Here is a 22,740-nt window from a genome sequence, read left to right on the forward strand (position 1 = left end):
TTCAGTGTTTTGAAATCTGATAATCCCTTAAACTGCCCTGTGGAGTTTCCCGCTAAAATAACACAAGTTATGTTTACAAAAAAAGTGTGACCCACTGTAAACTCTTTGCTCCACAGCGTTACTGGTGGTAAAACATCTGAAAGGCTATCTTAATTTTTAACGTTTGGTTAAATAAGATGTATATGAAATTGTATTATTTGACCTTATGTGACCGTTTACCATGTGCGAAACATAATAACACATGTCATTTGATACATTTGATGATTGACTACATCTGGTTTAATCTGCACTCACCGTATCTTGATCCTCTCACACCTAAACTCCTGTAGTTCCTCAGAGTCCAGTTTCTAGCTGCTATTTCTGTTTGGAGCTGTGTGCCAGTTCCCTCTGCTGCAGGAGAGTTACTGCATGCAGCCAGCATGGCGGGAATAGATCCATCCACTCAGCCCAAGGTCGCAGCAACAACACTAGTTTTAAAAATGCCTCCTCCCGATGAGACCTTAAAAAGGTCACTCGACCCCAACATAAATAAATAAAAGCCATTGTTACTGGTAACAGCTAATGAAAGCAGGATTAAAAAGATGCATGCATATTTATGAAGTAACTGTAAAACACACTCGTGTCAAAGAGCCTGGTTTATGGTTAGATCCCAATGAGCACCATTGTGCATCAAAGACGCTATTAATTCTGCAGAGTTACCACTGACGGGGTTTGTTAACTGGATCTTTTAAAAAGGGTTTAACACAAATCTTTAGACTTTAAAAATGCACATAACATCTAAATTCATTAGTCTAGCATTATTTTTATTTAAGTGGCTCATTCATGGAATTATAAACCCTGCTGTGTGTGTGTGTGTGTGTGTGTGTGTGTGTGTGTGTGTGTGTGTGTGTGTGTGTGTGTTGTGTGTGTGTGTGTGTGTGTGTGTGTGTGTGTGTGTGTGTGTGTGTGTGTGTGTTGTGTGTGTGTGTGTGTGTTGTGTGTGTGTGTGGTGTGTGTGTGTGTGTGTGTGTGTGTGTGTGTGTGTGTGTGTGTGTGTGTGTGTGTGTGTGTGTGTTGTGTGTGTGTGTGTGTGTGTGTGTGTGTGTGTGTGTGTGTGTGTGTGTGTGTGTGTGTGTGTGTGTTGTGTGTGTGTGTGTGTGTGTGTGTGTGTGTGTGTGTGTGTGTGTGTGTGTGTGTGGGATGTGTGTGTGTGTGTGTGTGTGTGTGTGTGTGTGTGTGTGTGTTGTGTGTGTGTGTGTGTGGTGTGTGTGTGTGTGTGTAATGCCTTTGGGGTGCGTCACAGGAGTAATGTGATTGATGAACGTGTGACAAGGCCTATAGTGTATATGTTTTTTAAGACTTTCTCAAACATTCCTTTGCACCATTTAGCCAGGCTGAGATGACCAAGGCTAAGTGGGGCTACTGTTCTGGCAATGGGCCTATAAAGGGGGGTGGGGTGCAAGAATGTGTCTGTGTCGGCCCATCCATGAATTATCAATCTTCTGCTTTTCAACACCATTTTATAGGCTGAATAAATATAACACAGAAAAAAAACCAAGCTGTGCTGTATTTGAGCCCGGATGTTTGAAATTAGTTGTATGCAAGATGTATTTCCAAAGTGTGTACACAAGAATGTTTGATTTACATTGCAAGGCCATATCTGAAATATATTGGCAGTCACAATTGTAATGCTGCATATTTCCAGATTTCTTAATACCAAAGTGATCAATATGTTTGGCATGAGTGAATCCCTTTCGCTTCTTTGCCTCCTCCACGTGATAAAGTGTTCTTGTCTAGGGTGACGTTTGAAAAGAAACAATCTATGCAGATGGAGTTTATATTTTGCAGCCATTACATTGTGCAATTAACATTTACTTCATAATGATCAGTTAAAAGCACACATGTTGTCTTTTGCCACAGACTCTACTCTGTATTCAGAATGATTTACTTCCATGCAGAGCGCAGCCTGACTGAGGCACTGTTTTCCCATGCTCCCTCTCTCTCAGGCTCACCCTGTCCTGAAGTAGGGCTGCTATTTCTGGTGCCAGTCGGGTCAGTGCACTGTAATTCTGCTGTATCATGTAAGCAAACAAGCTTGATAGGCCAATGTTATTCTTAGATGTGACAGGGCTGGAAACATGTCCCAGAGCTGTCGCTTCGTTCTACCACCATGTTTGAGGGGAAATATTTTCCTCAGCGGAATAAACACTGTGGTATGGTAGGTCTTGTTTCAGACCTAAACTGCCAGGAAGGGATATTGTATTAAATTATAATTAAATGTAATGGGGCCCTCTTTAAATTATGGTAATCATGCTCCCACGTAGTGTTATCAGATTTGTTCTGCCTACGTGTTCATACTTTCTCAGCAGTGCTATCACCTGACTGGCAAGCAATTGAAACTAACACACACACACATTCTCACACACACAGATAATCTCTGCCGTCTCAGTATCCGTCCTCCCTTTCGATATGATACCCTACTATTCCTTTCATGTCTCTGTTTAGTGCAGCCTCGGCTGGGGACACGCCAGAACTAAATTAAACATGAATTAGAGTCTGAGTACGGGACTCCTGGGTATGTAAATATTAATACAAAACCTTAACATATAACCTTGTGAAAGGAAAAACTGATTATATTAGGACTCTGTAATGCAAACAGAACTGTGGCTCTCTCTTTTCAGATTCATGTATTCTGGACTTCTTATTTCCTCTTAGAGAGAGCGGTGAAGCTGTTTGTGGATCACTAAAATAAGTGGTTGGAAACCAGTGAATGAAACATGGCAGAGTAGAAAGTGCGTCATGTGCTCTGAGACTTTTGCAAACCGTGTTATAATGTGTTTAGTGCTGGAGGCAAGTCTCATGTTCAGGACAGTAGTTAGAAAAAACTCCTCAGTGTGTGTGTGTGTGTGTGTTTTTGTATGCGTGTATGATATCTTGTAACAAATCAGAGGGGCTCGTCCCACCTCACATGTCCCATACAGACATGCTCAACGATCTCAAGCTGTGTGTCTGCTTACCCTTGACCTCAGCAATCATCCCGCCAGTCTCTGCTGCCACTTTGATCAAGTTTTTCCCCAGATTGGATGAAATACTTTCTTGATGGTTTTTTAACCACAGGCAGCAGAACCAAAGCAAGTCTGCCCAGAATATATCTTGACAGTTACAGTAGTAGCCAGGTTGATCTGATTTACTACAGATATTTACAGTTGTTCTAGAACGATTCTGATCAGCTAACAGATTATCCTGATATTTAATTAGTATTCATAGTCTCCACAGGGTAAAATCCCCCCACCCTAAAGTTAACATGTCAAATTTGCATGCAGGATGTTTCCTAATTTCATGGGCAAACTGCCATAACCTAAACTGAGCATTTCCCTTCACTTTAGGGGGATACACCATTTGAATTACCTTTTCCTGTTGCACCCCCCGCATTGTCTGCTTTATTGCAAGTTACACCCTCGAGGCAGTTGCTTTAAGCTGTAGTCCTTTTAACAGACATACCCCTTAGTATTTAGGTTTCTATTCTAATTTTGCAACAGAAATTACGTTATTTAGAGAGTACAACTATTGAATACTTGTAGTGAAATTATACTGGGATTACCAACAGAATACGCACCGTTTGCTGTGCATAATGCAATGAAGAAAGCATGATGAAAATGTTTCATCACTTAGCTAGGGTTAAAGAAATGCATTATTACTTTAATAAAGTCGTACTGAAATCACAATCTTTCCTTGAGCCTGATAAGTGAGATCTAGTGATCGAGATGATTTAATACTGAACTTTAAGTTATGTGGTTCTTAATTGATTTATAAAACAGTGAGAGAAATACGTATTTTTTTCGGTGTAATTCTTACAAAAAAGATATAATTTCATTTGCAATCAACATTTAAAACGGGAGATAAAGGATCTTGAGTGCAGAATTATTAATCATATATACAGAGAGACCTTTTTCAAAAGTATGTCCTAGTAGGACCATGTTCTGCACCACTTTTCTGTCATCCAGTTAGATTAATGTCAAAGAGTCCTGGAAGATAATCTGGTTTGAATGGCAGTTAATGTGCTGAAGGAGGACGTCCTCCGCTCCGTGAGGACTGTCTGCGGTCTGGGCCGGCAGCCAGAGCTCCACAGAGAGAGAGGGCAGGCAGGCTGCAGTCTGTCGGCTTCATGGTTAGAAAGTCAAAACAGATTCCAGCCTTTGAACAACCACATGTCTCCTCTCATCTGTCCACTGTACCTGTCAGAGGGATTCCTGAAGCGTCTGTAGAACATACTGTCATAAATGTTTAAAAATAAATTACCCTTAAGGAAGATTGTCTGCTGATCACCTGGCAATACATTTCTGTGTCTAAAGGAGGTTTTCTGTACATGTTTTTGTAGTAATATAACTAAATGAAGACATTTTATAGCTCTGAGTCTGGCAGGAAGTGTTGTTATCATTGCTCTGGAGAGACAGATACTGATTTGTGTATCCTGACAAAACAATGTCTTTGATAAGACTTCCCTCTTGAGATTATGCTTTCTACCTCTGTAACCGCGGTGTTGTGGGGCTTATCTTTGTGTGCTGCTAATTTTTACAATTCCTTTGAATACAATCCACATTGTTTGTAAGATGATATGTGTTTTGGGGGAAACAGATGAACAAGAGATTTATTTCTCTAAGGAATTCCCTGTAGCCTCGAAATAGCCCCTGTGATGCTCGCTTCATTATCAGCGCTGACTCACTAACTGTGATGTACAGGATATGTGCATGTGTGTATATGCAAGTGACCCAGATTGAATTAGCTTCATAAATCAAAGCCGAATATCCTTTAAACTGCAATGATTCTGTATATGTTGACTGTGTGATTTAAGTGCGGTTCCTGTATGGGGTCTTCTCTCTCGGTGGTGTGGGAATCCTTTCATTATGTATTCTGGTGAAGTTATTCAACTTTTTTTCAAGCGACTTTGGAAACAACACTATATCCTAAATGTGCTTTCACAACTTCACCAAAGTTGCTGTAATACTTTTACTGACTAAAGCATTCAAACCTCTAAAGTCACTTTTAAAGGAGCAGTTCAACTTTTTGGGAAATTCGCTTATCCCATTTCTTCAGAGAGTAGCACGAGAAGATCAATACCACTTTAAACGTAATTGGCTTACTTTAGCACAAAGATTGAAAATAACAGGAACGGCCAGCCTGGCTCTGTCCACAGGCAACCAAAGGCACTTACAATCACTTTCAAAGTTTAATGATTGAAAATTCATTTCTTTGTTAAATTGCCTCCAGTCTTTAGGCTAGGCTAATCGCTCTGGCTCCATATTCATCCATAATAACATGGATCTTCTCGGCTGCACATTCACATACAAGGAAATCTTCTAAGTGATTTGTTTATGAAAGCTGAAATGATAAGTGTTTTTGAAGTAACTATGCCAAACATTAATGTATTCCAGCTTCTTATTTATTTCAACGTATTTCTGTTGTCTTTCTGGGTGTTTGTGATACAGTAGAAGTATAAACTAGAGTGTTGGGTTTTGCACTTTTTGTCAGACTTGTGTTTAACTGAATAATTTGTATTGTTTAGTTATTTTCTTATATTACAATTGCATGACGTCGCAGGTTGCCACAGTGTTGCTCTTCCCATATGTTTTAAACTCCTCTCCACACATTCCCCTCTTTCTGACTCAGCATGTGAAATAGTTTTCTCGTGGGTCAATCCCACACTCTCCAGGGGAAAGCAAATTGTTTGCTGAGCGGAGCCCATTAAACTTAAAAGGCCCAGCTCTCACAGCGTGTCGCTGTCCGATGCTCAGCTTTATTCCGTCATACTGATTTAGGAGCATTATGAAATGTGTGTGGACTCCAATATCTGCCCTCTTCTCATCGCAGAGCATCGATCCGAGGCCTTTGAGTCCGAGCCGCTCTGATTGATGCACTGTGATGTGAATGCTGGTCAAATTACTAATAAGATATGATTGAGATTCCCATGAGAAAACAGACTCCCGCTGTCAGACAGGAAGGGGAAAGAGTTTGTGAAATAATCGGTGTGATGCCAACTAGAATCAGAAATTGCTTGAATCCCACTTCTCTAAGTCCTCAGGTGGGGGAGGGGATGCTGCGAGTGAGTCAGCATTGTCCTTTCAACGCTAATGGCCAGGAAATGTCTATGTTGGAGCGACTAATTGGATTTCTTTAACAGGAAAGCATCCGTCCAGCTCCATTAGCCGGTGCTAAACGTAACGCTGCAGAGGGAGAGGCAGGTGGGAGAGAAAAGGGGGTTTGGAATGTTGACGGAGGGAGGAAGAGTTTGAAAAGAAGGGGGAGGCATGTTGTTGATGCAAACAGAGAGGGATGCAGTAGATGTTTGTTATGCAGGTGAAGAAGAAATGAAAGGCCAGGAGTGGAGCAGGGATGTCTGCTGGATAATAAACTCATCAGCAGGAAGCTCTGGTGTTATCGTAATTCACTTTAATGCAAAACTTCGCATCTGATTGCTGTTTCTGGTAGTGTCTTTGGTTACCGGACACAGTATCATAGTGCACTAAATACACATTCATGTAGTCTTTTTCACTTGTTTCACTGATGCACACTTATGGTTGAAAATCGCTAATTTGTGTTTTTGAAATTCATTTAGACTAATAAACTAATGCTGTTTTGCCTGACCAGTGGCCATATTTGACAGTCATTATTATGGTAAACCCTAAAACGTAGTGTAACAGGAGGAAAGAAGTAGCAATTTTATGAATGAATGTGTCTTTCAAAAAGAAAGGGCTCTTTTTTCTTTCCAAATCTAATTTCAACTCACTAGCTTTTTCCAGAGCTTCCCACCAAATCTCACTTCTTCTTCCTTATGAAGACAAGATAACGCTGTAGAAATCTTAGTCTTGGATATCACGAGGTGAACTTCCAACATAATTTCATCCGAAAGATATCTTGTGTATTTATTGCGTATCGTCTGTTGTGCTTCTTGAGGTTAACATGAACCAGTAAAAAGGCGGGACACAGATGGGCCACGATTTACATTCCTCTGAGCAGCTCTCGACATAAACTCATAGAAAAGCTACATTCAGCAACACAATGCACAGACAGTCAGGAAGAGCTAAATCAAACCTGGCAGCCTCGTCACCTCAGGGCGAACGCTCCCATTGGCATCTCGTACTTCTACTGACACGCTGCGATGTAAAGTGTAATTGGGGGACCCTCCTATAGACTATGGGGATGGTTAGAGACCCTGGAAGGGGAAAACCACTCGTTCTTCAGAGACGGATCATGGAGGAACAGTGGGGCTACTATGCTGCCTGTAAATTGAGCCTTTCTTCCTGTGAGAGGGTGCCATGGTGGAATGCAGCACATTAATGTGGACATGGGTGGGCTTCTCATTCCTGTCATAGCATCCCACTCTTCCATGTGACCCTCCATGACTTTCTCCTCTCGTCTTTTTGTCTCCATGCCTCAACATTGCGGGAATGCAGAAGTTAGTTTCTTCAACAAAATTCTGGTTAATCCTCTGTCACAGCTTCTCACCTCGAAGGTTCGGTTGTATCGCAGTCCCATCCATTTTGGGTTCATTTAAATAAAGCAATGTTGTCTTAAATGTTCTGATCTTCATTACCTAATTGGTCCACCAGAGAATACTTAAAGAATCCTTATCAGAAGTGTTAGTTACTGCTGTAAAATTCCTCAAATTAATAATCGTAATGGACACAAATGGGATACTGCCAACACACTTTCCACATCTTTTTTTATCTGTTTAAGGTTTGACCGTCACTCTTTTATTTGATGGATTTCGGAGGATTGACAGTTACCAACTCCGCTTTCAATCAGACAAACCCCGCTCCTTTTAGAGGTTTTGAAACTAAAGTAGCAATTTCGTTATAACACAAAATATATTTGCTTAAAAAACATTAAAAAAATGTACTTGGACATGATTTTTGGCTGCAAAAGGGTTCAAAATGAATTGAGGAATACAACATTTAAGAGACAAAAGGAGTAAAATGACACACCTTTTCTTTATTTTCGTGCAAATATTGAGGTTGATGGTGATATCACTGAATATGTTGAATTATTACTCAACCACAACCATATTTTCTTTCTATTTTTCAGCGTGGGCTAATGTGGAAGTGAACATGGAGGACAGAGTGGAGGTGTACAGGGGAGAAAAGGCTCGGATCACCTGCATGTTCACATCGTCTGACGGTGTCGGCGGCAACATGATTCAGTGGTTCTACGTGAGTTTCATCAAGCCTGGTGCACGCTTACACAGAGAGGTGTGATGTGTCCATGAAGGCCATGTTTCATGTGTTTGTACTCTGACCTTTAGGTGACACGGACGGGTGAGAAGCAGAAAATCTACTACCAGGACAGCACCATGAAGGTTGTGGACAAAGGCACGCCGTTCACAGACCGGATCAGTGTGAACGGTACCGGAGCCGACGGAGTGATCGTGTTGACGATCAGCAACGTGCAGCTGGACGATGAACTGGAGTTTATCTGTGTCATCAAAGCTCTGACGGATGGGACTGGGGAGGGACGCACAAAGCTGAAGGTGTTCGGTAAGATTCAATCTGACATGGCCTGTTTTTTCTAATGGTTTGAATAACAAGGGAGAAAATGGCAAACATTACAAAGCCCACACCTTGAAGGCAGTGCTAATAACACCAGATTTGAAATGAATAATAAATGACCCCTTGAAGAATGTGTCGTACAACATGTGGTGTTTAGTGTGCTCCCTTCGGCTACTTGTGAACCAGTTTTGAACTTTTTCAACTCTTTCAACAACTTCATATTCATAACTCGTTCATCACATCTTATCTCATCTTTTCTTCAGAAACGTTATTTCGATATTCTGACCATTAAACTTTATCATATTAATTCAGCATTTTTCTATACCTCAGATAGTTTATGTTTAAAAAAGTAAAATTGTGATCGTTCCAGAACTTTTTCCAAATTCAACTCAAATAAATATTCAAACTCGTTTCACTCCCACTCACTGTTCACGCTGGATGCATAATTTATTGCAAAATGTCACATTTTTGACGTTTCAAATTCTTTCATCCTGTTCTCTTGAATGAAAGTTCAAATGCTTTATTGAAATAACTTCCCCAAACAGCTCATCATTTTTCAGCACTTTTCACTTTAGCCAATAACCTGTCACTGACACCTCAACTCAACAGACAACAACAACAGACACTGAAACTACAAATGATCAGCTGCCCAAACATAAACCTTTTTTTGTTGGAAATGTTGCCTTTTCTGGTTCTTAATTCATTTCTTAATTCCTATGCAGAAACACCAGGTAGTCCCACTATCGAGGGTGTGCAAACAGGGATCTCCGTCCAAGAAGAAAACCCATCCAAGGTAACAAAGCTTTGAATGGTGAACATCAGAGTATAAACATGATGAAATGAAGCTACAATTTTATACTTTTAATTTTGCCTTCTCTTATTCTCTCTCCTCTCCTATAGATTGGAACCTGTGAGGTCAAAAATGGCTACCCCAAGCCGAACATCACGTGGTACAGAAACAAAACGCCCATACGCGCTGCTCAGGATGGTGAGACAGATCATATCAACATCTGGAATGCATTTCAACACTGATTTAGTTTGAGCTTAATGTGGTTCAATGCATTTGCTCCATTTCCTTATCTTCCCTCGTGTGTTTGCAAATGTTTCTGTGTCCTCCAGTGGTGAAGGTGGTGCCGACCATCACCACTAAGTCCAGTGGCCTGTACTCGGTTAGGAGCGAGCTGAGCATGAAGGTGAAGAAGGAGGACAAAGATGACGTGTTCTACTGCGAGGTCACCTACTTTTCTCCCGAAGGATTAAGGATGACCGAGACCAGCCCCATTAACATCACTGTGTTCTGTGAGTTCCACACATAGTTTAACAGCAGCATCGTTCCTTTCAATGAGAGACAATCACAGCTGTAGAAACCAACGGAGCCATTTTGACCGCTGGTATGAAACAGTATGTCATCAATCTATGTGGACACAAGAGTACTATACGGTATTTGTCATCAGTTCCATTATTATGCTGATATATAAGCCTCCACTTGGAAGCACACCATTGTCTAAAATATCGTTTTATGTTCTATCATTAACAGTGCTTATGCCAAATACACTTCATATGGGATGGATGCTGAACAAAGCAAAATAATATATTTATATATGTATTCACAACTTTCACTAATTATAGTTCCAGTTTGATATGAAACACCATTTTATTTATATATATATATATATATATATATATATATATATATATATATATATATATATATATATATATATATATATATATAAATATATATATATATATATATATATTAAGTGGGGTCCCTGCTCCATTTGTCTTTCAGATAAGGGGTCCTTTCCCCCAAGGACGTTTAGTTCAGGAGCGGTTGTGGCCGTCACATAATCCATCCACAACTCAAAGTTTAGGTTGGTGGTCTAACCTATAATTCCTCTCTGTGTTTCAGACCCCTCCACAGCTGTCAGTGTTTGGGTGGAGTCACCAAAGGGTGAAATCAAGGAAGGGGACTCCATTGAACTTCACTGCCATGATGACGGGAATAAGCCATCCTCACTCATATCAATCTCACATGAAGTAAGAACATCTACATTGTGCTCTTTATTTATGCACATGGAAAGACAGCATTATTGTTAATACAACTTACTTATCTACTATGTGATCTTTCTGATCACTATCCTCCTCAGCAGAAAGAGTTATTGACGTCGAAATGTAAAAGTTATGTGTTGATCAAATTCCCTTGACTTTTTTAGGATGGTGATTCTTGGGACAACAAAATGGTGGTGCTGGGAAATGTGTCCCGTCTGAACAGTGGAGTTTATACATGTACCTCTACGGACACGGACGCCTGGGACACGGTCTCAGGAAACACCACTGTGTTTGTCAACTGTAAGGAACCTGCATATATATGATTAGTGACTATGATATTCATTACATTTTACCAGCAGAATGAGTGCATGCAACAGGTTTGATATTTTCTCTCTCTCCCTGCTTTGTGTGTAGATCTGGATCCAGCTGTCGTGATACCTAAGGATGATGTGGAGGTGTCCCAGGGAGAGGAGCTGACGGCCACCTGTAACGCCCTCTCTTCTCTCCAGACACACACAGTCTGGTTTAAGGTCACTGACACACAGCAGTACAGTAACAGTACACTAAAAGCCACAACATTATTGTCCTATACAATAACTAACACTCAAATGAAAGAAATAGCATTTAGAAAACCCATCAGACTAGTGTTGCTTTGTGTCATCAGGTACTATGTTTATTGTTGAACAGATTAATATTGGGATGAGACTACACTTTTATTTTTGTTTTGAGAATGTAATAGTGTCAGATAAGGTGATCAAAGAGGGAAAGGATTTTTTGAATAGTTTTCTTCATAACCTTGTGTAAACAGATTGTTGAAGCAGCCGTCTGATCTACTAAGACCCCCGTTTCTGTATGTTTATGTGTGTGTTTGTGTGTAGGATGGAGTGAAGGTTTCAATGGGCCACAGTTTGGACCTGAAGGATGCTACGTTTGACACAGCAGGGATGTACAAGTGCGTGGTGACTGTTCCTGAGTTCGAAGGAATGGAAACCAGCGGGACACTTAATGTTAACGTCAATGGTAATCCGGTTACTGATACTAAATTATAATTGAGTCTCTAATCAATATGTTTTCCAAAATATTTGAGGTTTTGAACTTTAAAGTGGACCTATCATGCTATATTTGAATAATATAGTGTAGGACCATACCTATATAAGGCATATTTATACTTTTTCTTTTTCAAAATACCAAACAGATCATGCATTTTAGCCATGCCTCATTTTGCTCAATTTGACATTTTTTAGCTCTGTTTTTGCAAGGGCAGATTATGTGAGAACAGCACCATCTACAGGCCTGGCATATGTACTACAGCGTCTCCAGCGCTTTCGAACGGCAATGGCCGTGGCTGTCTCCTCCTGATTGGTGGAGTTGGCCCAATAGCCGTAGCGCCACCGTCCTGACGTCAGGACAGTGTTCAAATCTGGATCAGTTTTGATTAGATCCGTTGCAGCCCCTTTTTTAGAGATTTGCGTATGGAGGAAAATAGAGAGGGTTGTGTTTTCTGACACTTGCTGAGTTCCCTGGAACACCGGGGACACATATTCATGTATAAAAGACATACAAAAGTGCATTTTGTATGATAGGTCCCCTTTAACTAAGTTGTTATTTCTTGCTCTTATCCTTGCAGGCCCACCACAGATCATAGCGCCAGAGTTCACAGAGTTCGAGAAGAGTTTTGAGGCTATGGTGAACCTGAGCTGTGATGTCAGAGGTTACCCTGCTCCCACTGTCATCTGGTCCACCTCTGACGGAAAGGTATTACAGTGCAATGCATGAACACATAACGAAAGTAGCTGATATGTAAAAACAACGAGAGAATATAAAAGCAGTGCCAGAAATAAGTAAGTGATGTTTACTAGTGATTGTAGGTTTGATTTGCTTGATATTTTTTAAAGGTTGTATAATTAGTGCTCTATCTTGAGTCAATAAGGAGACAATTGAAGTTGTAGGTGGATCTAATTGTAAATGTGACCTGTGCAGAAGAAAGGGAAACCTTTGTGTTAACTGTTTTGCGCTTTTGTGCCAGACTTTTCTTCCAGAATCGAAAACGGATACAGACGGCGTCGTTCAGAGTGTGGTCAGCATCAAGGTCACCTCTGACTTTACAGCTTTCTGTAACGCCTCCAACGATTTCGGCACGGACGCCGTGTCCTTCAACATCACAGCCAGTGAGTTCCTCCTGCTGCTTGGGTTTCATGCTCTGTGTTTTTTTGTGTACGTCTACATATATATGTATATGTGTTGTTCCATTGTCTTGCCCCCTGTCTTTCTGTTCCTCCCCTTGTTGTCGGTGTTACTTCTTTTTTTTTTTTTTTACTTCGTTGTTTTCAGCTAAACACACTCCCACACCAGACACCACCACTACTAGCACTGCCATTCCCACAGGTAAGACACAGTGACTTTGCCCTGTCGGCCCCCAACCAGTCCACTCAAATCAACTAGAAAAAGTTTAGAAATGAGTCTATCCAAAACAATCCATTAAGAAGGACTGACTGAGAGTGAGAGTGATGCTTCAGCTGTCAGTAAAGTTCATTATTTTCATGTTCAGTGATCCATCCTTTACTTCAAGGTCCGGCTGGGCTGATGTGAGTTAATCAAAAAGAATGAAAGCTAGAAAAGGAAATCTTAAAAGCTGCAGAAATTATATCTGAAGGTCACTAAAGCTGTGTCTGTAACGAAAAAGAACTGTGATTTCCACAAGGTTTTTATAGTTTCTAAAGGGTGATATTGTTGTCATTGCTCCAAGGTGCTTGTAAGGGTATTATGTAATGAATCTTATGTTGCTTATATATGGTCTTTTTTAATCTAAGTTTTACACATTTTGTAAAAATGAGGGGGTATTTAATTTTATGCCATAAAAGTAATCAACTAAAGCAGATAAAATCATAGTTTACCTTCTGCATACAGCAGTGTTATGACTATTGCATCTTTGTCAGCATAATGTTGTTATACACATCACACAAACACACACATGCATCAGTGTGACTCTAGGAAGCAGCTGATGCTTTAAATGCACTCAGAGAGAGTCTCCTGACTCCCATTACGGGTACCGCCTTGTGTTTACTCTCCTCCTCCTGCCTCCTCTCTCTCTCTTACATTATGCCAGGAAATATCCAGCCCCTCAGAGGAAAACTGTTCTTGGTTGTTGTTTCTGGCAAAGCGCTGGTTAAATTAGATCAACCAGGGCTGGCCGGGGAAATGACTGAAGTGCTGCTGACCACATAGATGTTTAGGTGTGTGTGTGTGTGTGTGTGTGTGTGTGTGTGTGTGTGTGTGTGTGTGTGTGTGTGTGTGTGTGTGTGTGTGTGTGTGTGTGTGTGTGTGTGTGTGTGTGTGTGTGTGTGTGTGATGTGTGTGTGTGTGTGTGTGTGTGTGTGTGTGTGTGTGTGTGTGTGTGTGTGTGTGTGTGTGTGATGTGTGTGTGTGTGTGTGTGTGTGTGTGTTGTGTGTGTGTGTGTGTGTGTGTGGTTTGTGTGTGTGTGTGTGTGTGTGTGTGTGTGTGTGTGTGTGTGTGTGTTGTGTGTGTGTGTGTGTGTGTGTGTGTGTGTGTGTGTGTGTGTGTGTGTGTGTGTGTGTGTGTGTGTGTGTGTGTGTGTGTGTGGCCTGCTGATATGAGTTATTTATGACATCCACCCACCCACTGATAATTATGCTCATGTGGTTTTTCTCAGTCGAACCTGAACAAGCTATCCCTGAACCAGCTATCACTGAACAAGCTATCCCTGAACCAGCTATCCCTCCAAAGAGAATCAAGAAAGGTTTGTATGTTATGGTACTGAGGACTCTCCCCCTCACCTCTCCATCTCAAAGAGCTTCCCTCCATTTCTCCTCCGCAGCACCTCCCTCTCTCGCACCTCCCAGCATTCATCAGACCCTGTCCTGCTGGGCAAAGCATCAAACTATATTTGAGTTGTTTATCTTCACCTCCAGCTGTGCATGTTATCATTTATAAGCGCACCTCTCTTTCTACACTCCTGAATGATTTCCTTTCTTTGGGTTGCCAGGTTGAGGTCTCCTGAATGAAGCTAGTGCTGCACTCTCTTTTCGACACACTGTACTGCTATCTACTGTTCCTGCACAGCCTGATGCAATCCTGAATCCAACCTTTCTGCGTCATTCCATCATTTTATTCATAATCCAGTGGCAGTTAGTAACCCTGTGTTTGTTGTTGTGCTTCTTCTCCACCAGAGGGCAGTGGTGTTATCATTGCAGTCATCATAATCTGCATCCTGCTGCTGGCCATCTTGGGTAGTGTGCTCTACTTCCTCTACAAAAAGGGCAAGATCTGCGGCCGGTCTGGCAAGCAAGACCTGTGAGTAAAACACGACACGCCGTCACACATTTTAGTATCCAGCATTATACATTTTAAAAGTATCTAGATCAATCTCTGAACTCATATGAATGTTATTTAAGGTGCCAACTAAAGATGTTTGGCCAGAGGACAGACAAGGCCAAAGTTTAAGTTCTGCTGGTTTCAAGAAAGTCTGAACCCTACTTGGCATTACATCAGATATCAAATAAATAGCAAATACAGGAATACTGATAAAAAGACTTGGATCGTAGTTTTATTTCAAACTTACACAATTGAACATGATTACAAGAAGCATGTGATTATTCTTGCTATATAGTTAACACACACGAAGCTGCTGCAATATAAATGTTTACAAAATCAATAGATTACATGTTATATGAAAGAACCACTGGTAAGGATCACCAAACCATACACAGACACTGACAACCTGAGAAACTTAGTGCAGCGTTTTGTAGCTCTGAGCAGGATTTCCCCCCTAGGAGTTGGTTAAAGCCAAAAGTAAAGTGAACATAAGACTTATGTTTCTCAGGAGGACACCATCTCGACACAAAATGAAGGATAATGTTGTTCCTTTGCTGCTGGATGATTAAATAAGCAACTGTTTCTCTGACAAGTTCACCACCTACTTGAAATTTGATTGAATGTTTGTACTACTCTTCTACGCTGTAAAGCATTATTTGTGTACCTTAATGTTAAGAAAGAACTCAAGAGTTGTTTGTTCCTGCAGCACCAAAGAGGTGTCCAGCAAAGATAACATCGTGGTGGAGATGAAGAGCGACAACACGGAGGAAGCTGTGCTCCTCGGGGTCAACGGAGAAAAGCAGCTTCAAAACAACTAGGTAGATATTAAAGTGTTCTTTGATGATGCTGTTTTTTTTTTTTATGTGATAGAACCATTAACATATCCTCTCTCCCTCTGCCCTTTTTGTGTGTCTTCCCCTTGCAGTGAGGAGCGTACCTGGATGAACAGAAGTGAGGAGGCGACTCCGGACACACACAGCTGCTCCAGTTCCTGCCTCTCAGGCTCAGAACGGCCAATGCTTCCCCCACAGCCCCTTATTAGTCGTCATGGTAAAGCTCAGTCGCCTGCTAGTATAAATGATCACGATGCACGACTGAGACTCAGATTTTCTCCGAACTGCAACTTTAGCTTGACTGTCCTTTTATCCAGCACATTTCCTCTAGAATAAGCTTTAATGAGAAGCGATTTGATCCCACCATGACAAAACACAATTTCTAAAATGACACCAAGAACTATCCTAAGCCTATAGTTCGTATTACCACAAGCGTTGTATATTGCTGATTGTCCGTAGAACAAGATTTGGAGCACAACATTGACCATTGACTGTTTTTATATCCAACTAGGCATCACCTCAGGCAAAGTAATCACTGAAGAGCAGCGAAACAGGTCTTTAACAAGTGTACATATTATAATCTATGTATATATTTCTTTATTTAAAATGACAATATAGAGAAAAACAACCAAAAATAAATTACCAGATAGTGTTTTATTTTGTTTGGGTGCTGTTTGTGGAGAGAAAGAAAGCTTAGGTTAGATGTTTTGTTTTTATTTTTGACTATTTCTTTTTTTGTCTGTTTCCTGTCGCTTAAGTCTGTACACTGAATTTGATGGCGATGCAATGATGCGTCCGCCTGCAGCCAGTTACAGCCTCACAACGTTTTTCCTTTTATCTCTGAAAAAAACCTTTTAGGTCATTTCATTTTATCACACATCATTCACATTTGTTGTCAGCTAACACACCCCAGTTTTAGTATTTTTAAAAAGAAGATATTTTTGTGAGACGGGTGCTTCATTTAGTCTGTTTTTAGACCTAGAAGGGTTAACATTATTTGTAGTTTTATGTTTTCTTTCCTTCAGTTTAGTTTTGTTATTTTCTGTGTTGAATCATTACCAACAGCCAAGTTGAAAGTTACAGATGCCTTAGAAATTCAACCAAAGCCTTGTAGGAATATAATTAGTATTGTTAGTTTTATTTAATGTTCAGTGCACTGATTTCTTTGTGTTTATTTTTCATGCAGTCGTGTTTCCCGAATGTGAAACAGTGGTTTTGTTTAGTGTGACTATAGGTGAATGAAAAGTATTTCTGTTGCTAGTTATTTTTTTCAGTAAGGATGAGGGTCGAACAGATTTTTGGTCCATATATATGGTTCACAGCATGAAGTTGCCGTCATTAGGAAAATACACGTTTCTGTTTAATTAATTCATTTATTGACTGAAACTTGAAATAATTAGTTGGCTTCCTAAGAGACACAGACCCCCCTCAGATATGACGACTATAGCACAGTATATGACTTTCAGAGGAGGGGATAATGACTGTGACTCCACATATGCAAACTAAGTTTGCAGACAATCAAACGCACTGTTTGGTAATGTGCGGGTATCGTCCATACTTACCCTCCCTACCACCTGTTGGTCTGTTTTGTTCTGCTGTTTTTTTTAAGAACTACCACTGTTACATTGTTTTGGGTGTTAGAATTCTGTTAAATGCCTTTTTAATGCCTTGGAGTTCTGAAATGTAAAATGAATGTCATTGAATGACATTCAAATTCATTGTTTGTAGTTTTTGAAAATTATACCAAATAAAGATTGACTGTTAAACGAGAAGAAGAGCGTACAATGTTTCTAAGTTTGAATGTGATATATAATCAATTGCATGTAAAAGCCTTGGTTGTTAATGGTTAGCAAGACTAAGACGTGAACGTTCGTTATTTATTTAATACTTAATTAACTTCATAGGCACTTTCAACAGACAACGCATCTCTTTGTAATGAACTAATTATGTCAGTACACTTAAGAGTAAAGCAATTCAAAAGGAATATGTTGTCAGCACATCCTGTAGGTACTTTTAGTCAATGCAAAGATACACATGAATACACTTTCTATTCTGAGGAATGAGATAATGTGCTTGTTTATAAATGTGTCCAAGTTGAATGGCAACTTGTCGTTAATTGTGAGTCTTGTTTGGATGTTGTGGTCAATACCAGTAACGCTGAAGTAAACTGTATCAGTTCTGGAATTGAATCCAGAACTGAGAGCGTATTTTGTTGCTGGCTCACTTCATTAGAACTGTCATTCAAGATGTATTAGAAACCCTGGTATAACAATCCATTACAATGTCATGATATTTTTCAAATAGTCTTAGTATAGCTTTTCATAAACAAAGTTTTTCGAAGGTCATTAAAACTTGTAGTGTAGTAATAATCAAATAAAACTAATCATACCCTAGTATTTCGCAAAAATTTAATGAAATTCATAAAAATGCTCCAAAAAATATCCAATATAAATGTTTAAAAAAATCTTAACTATTTCAAAGGAAAATAGTTACATGTACAAAGACACTTTGCGAAATATAAAATGCAGGCAAAGAATGACCTTGTAGTTCTGGCAGCTACAAGCTAAACCCCTTTACTCTGCTGTACAGAAGAGAGACACGGGATAGCTTTCGCTTATAATTTTATTAACAGCACTGTGCATACTTCCAAAATGATATGAGCTTTAAAAACCATCAACAAGTTAATGAATGCCTTTTACTGATGAGAAGCGACAGGCTACATGGAACAACGGCTCCCTCTGATGGCAGAGAGAAGAAGTACCCCAACACAGGCTGAGGGTCAGGGGCTGGAACGCATCGAGCATCTCGGAAGCTGAGTACTGATCCTGGACCTGCTTTATCTTTCAGGTTGGAAAGACAAACAAACGAGACTTTTCTCAGATCAACACGTGTGCTCAAAGATGAGGCCTGATGCGGCTGACAAGGCAGAGAAGACATAATAATACAAGCAATACTGCACAACCTTCTGAGATCAACAGGTACAGATCAATATCAACACATTCTCTTCAAAAACGGACTCTCACCATGATGAGGATCTCTAAACATATGGCACTGCTCACAGAATTATTCACAGAAGTAAACAAAACCTTTGGAACAAAATACATTTACAGGAATGCAAAATGAAATAAAAACCGCAATTTTTTTCTTTTCATATAACTAACTTTATACAATAAGCTTTTTCTTTAGAGTGACAGTATCAAAGCACAAATTGGTATACTGTGCGAAAAAAAAAAAAATGGTAAATAATACAAAAACAACAATGACCTCTTCAAAGCATCTACAAAACATTGGTACAGTCTCGAGGTTTGGGGACCTCCCCGTCCATTACCCATCATTCAAGAAGTTTCTCAAGGCAACTAGGAACCAAAACAAAAGAACTAGCGGAGAACCAGAGAGAAAGATGGCTTCCAGTCAACAGACAGCATTACCCAGAAAAAGCAAGGGCTGACATTCTTCTTCATGATGGCAGAGGTTCATGTACCTAAAAGCTCCTTGCATTGGTGTATCTTGTTCATTCATAGTACCTGGAAACAAAGCTGCTGTTTCTAGTCCTGCCAACATTGAAAATAATACAAAAAATGTGCAAGTTATAGTGTAACAAAAGAAGAAGAAGAGTATTAGGCTACTTGTGTGACTTCATTGAGCGGATACATGTGGCTGTCTGTGCCTCTGAGTCTCCTGGGTGGGGGGGGGGGGCGCTGGGGTGACAGTGAACGCCAGGTGGGATAAACATTATTCCTGAGTTAGCTCTCACAGATGGCCCGAACACTGACTTGAATGTAGACTTGGGGGTGAGCCAGCAAACCCATGAGCCTACTTTAAAAAAAACAGAGAATCAGAAACTCCCACAGAGAAGAGAAATGTATGTGATAGAAGCCTGAGTCTGTTACAACAATGTCTGGTTTCTGTAGCAGAGTCTCCTTGTAGAGAATCATAAATCATTTAAAAAAAGAGGGTTTAAAACACTGAAGATTTGACCGCTTGCAGGCTCACAAGCTGCTTGTACTTTCAAGTATGCTACATTACGGACCAGAGAAACACGGGGGATACTGTCACTCTAAAGAAACAGAATGACGGTTAAACACAATATTCACAAATGTACATTTAAGGCTTAATTGTTTAGCACTAACAATAGTAGCAGCAGTGAAGCACTTCTGAATTAATTATAATAACAATATTTATGATCATATAACAATAATATATTACCAAAAGTAATTCGATGACGTTTTTTTCTTTTCTTTCTTCTCACTGGACTGAGCCGGAGACAGAACACTTTGACCAGCCAGCCAATGAAGTTAGACAAAGACAGAATGTTTCAGCCACCACGGATCACACAACACGAGCCCGTCGGTACTGCAGGGTCGTCAACATTAGCACGTCCTCTAATAATCTCAGCGCCAGGCTCTACAGCTACACCAGTTTAGGGTGAGAGCAGTAGTACGTACACTGACTGTAACACCACATTCATGTTGTTCATTTAGGAGCAGAGGAGAAGTCTGGCAGACACACACACACACACACACAGAAACATGCTCACATACACAAACTCGCACATTAGAAAAACATACCGCCAGACCATAGTCCAGACCCCAAACCATCGTCATGCTACTTTGAAAAATACAACACGACAAAACAAGCATGTTTATAAAAAAAAAAAGAAAAGTACCAAAGCAACGTTGTTTATCAAAGGCCATAACAGACTGAATCCATGATGAAGCGCTCTGCCGCACGTCTTCAAAGCTGCTGAGTGAACTCATGGTGAGGAGGTCGCCCCGACTCTTCCTCACATGAACGTCTTCCTCAGTCTGAGAAAACGGTCAAATTGAACCTGGTCCCCGTCTACCAACATCGCTTGTACCAACAGCAACCCTCAAAGCTGAAGTCATTTTTTTTTTTTTTTTTTTACATACTGTATATGCACGTACTGTATATATTACACATATTTCATATATATTTACTCATATATTACATTTTCATATAGACATACATTTTTAGTTTTATTTGTGAGGTGTTGGTTACATTTTCAGCAAGAGGCTTCAACTTGAAAGATACGAATCTGTCTTCCTGACGTCCTACGAAAAGTCTGGCGCCACGCGGCATCCCATCATTGTTCCGCACGCGCTCGGTCACCCCCCCCCCCCCACCGTAGATGTCTCGTGGAAAACGAAGAGGCCTGCAGTAGCGGTTTAGAGAAGGCCGGACACTGTTGAAAGCGCATGGAGTGCAGGGCGCTCTGGAGTAACAGCCAGTTAAAAACCCACAGGGACGTCGGGCGTCAGCACAGAGGTAGTGCTGCAGGCAACCTTTACCCAACCAGGCTGTGCCAAGCTAGGGCGAGAGAGCAAAACACGAGAAAGAGAGAGAGGCACAAAGCGTGCTATGTAAGAATATTCGCGGTGGAGGGAATAGAGACAAACTCGCGTAGGATGTTCCTAGCCATTTCGATATTGTTCTGAGCAATCATCAGTGCTTTCTGGATGTCCTGCTGAGAGTACCCCTGACTCGCAAGGAGCTCGATCTCGATGCTGATCTGAGGGTTGGCTTCTCCCCCTGCTGCCCCACCGCTGGGGGGGGCAGGGACGGGCGGGACAGGGCTGGGCCGGCGCTCAGAGTTGATTCGTCGGGGCAGGGGCTTGGGAGGTCTCTCTGGGGCTTCCACCGGCTCTGAGAGGGCTGGAGAGAAGAAGAGAGGGGATTTATATGCCTTTAAAGCTTTGGAAAACCTTGAAGGTTGCGATAGACCTGTAGTATTTTGGATCGTGTAGTATTTTTGACTTTTTATTTGAATTATCCAGAATATTTTATATTGTTTTGTTTATATTTGATAGAATATTTTTTATTTTTGTATTTAATTTGTTATTGTTAATTCTCTTTTCCACTTTTTTATTTTTGTATTTAATTTGTTATTGTTAATTCTCTTTTCCACTTTTTTAAAGTAATTTAAGTATTGTATTTTAATGTCCGATTACACTTCTGTGACATAATAATTTCCCAAATTGGGATCAATAAGGTATCTATCCATCTATCTACCCATCTACCCATCTATCCATCTATCCATCCATCTATCCATCTATCCATCTATCCATCTATCTACCCATCTATCCATCCATCTATCCATCCATCTATCCATCCATCTATCCATCCATCCATCCATCCATCCATCCATCTATCCATCTATCCATCTACCCATCCATCCATCCATCTATCCATCCATCCATCTATCCATCTATCCATCTATCCATCCATCTATCCATCCATCCATCTATCCATCTATCCATCTATCCATCCATCCATCTATCCATCTATCCATCTACCCATCCATCCATCCATCCATCTATCCATCTATCCATCTACCCATCTATCCATCTATCCAGCCATCTATCCATCCATCTATCCATCTATCCATCTATCCATCTATCCATCTATCCATCTATCCAGCCATCTATCCATCTATCCATCTACCCATCTATCCATCTACCCATCTACCCATCTACCCATCCATCCATCTACCCATCCATCCATCTATCTATCTATCTATCTACCCACCCACCTACCCATCCATCTACCCATCCATCCATCCATCCATCTATCCATCCATCCACCCATCTATCCATCCATCCATCCATCTATCCATCCATCCATCTATCCATCCATCTACCCATCCATCTATCCATCTATCCATCCATCCATCTATCCATCCATCCATCCATCCATCCATCTATCCATCCATCCATCCATCCATCTATCCATCTATCCATCTATCCATCCATCTATCCATCTATCCATCTACCCATCTATCCATCTATCCATCTACCCATCTATCCATCTATCCATCTACCCATCCATCCATCCATCCATCTATCCATCTATCCATCTATCCATCTATCCATCTATCCATCTATCCAGCCATCTATCCATCTATCCATCTACCCATCTACCCATCTATCCATCTACCCATCCATCCATCTACCCATCCATCCATCTATCCATCATCCATCTA

The 22,740-nt window shown here is 40.6% G+C and overlaps 2 protein-coding genes across 5 annotated transcripts in view; one reads left to right on the forward strand and one right to left on the reverse strand.

The window, feature by feature from the left end:
• Positions 1–17,515, forward strand: part of mcamb (melanoma cell adhesion molecule b) — a 35,283-nt gene extending 17,768 nt beyond the window's left edge. Inside the window, exons 2-17 of one of the 4 annotated variants that reach the window (XM_034114934.1) lie at positions 8,062–8,186; positions 8,279–8,510; positions 9,245–9,315; positions 9,423–9,510; positions 9,642–9,821; positions 10,435–10,562; positions 10,739–10,874; positions 10,989–11,104; positions 11,453–11,594; positions 12,202–12,329; positions 12,601–12,742; positions 12,906–12,959; positions 14,246–14,332; positions 14,763–14,886; positions 15,614–15,725; positions 15,833–17,515. In XM_034114934.1, the coding sequence (XP_033970825.1) occupies positions 8,062–8,186; positions 8,279–8,510; positions 9,245–9,315; positions 9,423–9,510; positions 9,642–9,821; positions 10,435–10,562; positions 10,739–10,874; positions 10,989–11,104; positions 11,453–11,594; positions 12,202–12,329; positions 12,601–12,742; positions 12,906–12,959; positions 14,246–14,332; positions 14,763–14,886; positions 15,614–15,725 (1,865 nt within the window). In that variant the 3' untranslated portion in view covers positions 15,833–17,515. The remainder of the gene's footprint in view (positions 1–8,061; positions 8,187–8,278; positions 8,511–9,244; positions 9,316–9,422; positions 9,511–9,641; positions 9,822–10,434; positions 10,563–10,738; positions 10,875–10,988; positions 11,105–11,452; positions 11,595–12,201; positions 12,330–12,600; positions 12,743–12,905; positions 12,960–14,245; positions 14,333–14,762; positions 14,887–15,613; positions 15,726–15,832) is intronic. The other 3 variants (XM_034114932.1, XM_034114931.1, XM_034114933.1) reach the window with 3 other exon arrangements.
• An 829-nt stretch (positions 17,516–18,344) lies between these two features.
• The window catches only part of cbl (Cbl proto-oncogene, E3 ubiquitin protein ligase), a 35,570-nt gene continuing 31,174 nt past the window's right edge, over positions 18,345–22,740 (reverse strand). The window contains exon 16 of the mRNA XM_034114935.1: positions 18,345–21,413. Within this exon, the coding sequence (XP_033970826.1) occupies positions 21,118–21,413 (296 nt within the window). The 3' untranslated portion in view covers positions 18,345–21,117. The remainder of the gene's footprint in view (positions 21,414–22,740) is intronic.

The sequence above is a fragment of the Trematomus bernacchii genome, unplaced genomic scaffold, assembly GCF_902827165.1.
Source record: "Trematomus bernacchii unplaced genomic scaffold, fTreBer1.1, whole genome shotgun sequence".
NCBI classification, from domain to species: Eukaryota; Metazoa; Chordata; class Actinopteri; order Perciformes; family Nototheniidae; genus Trematomus; species Trematomus bernacchii.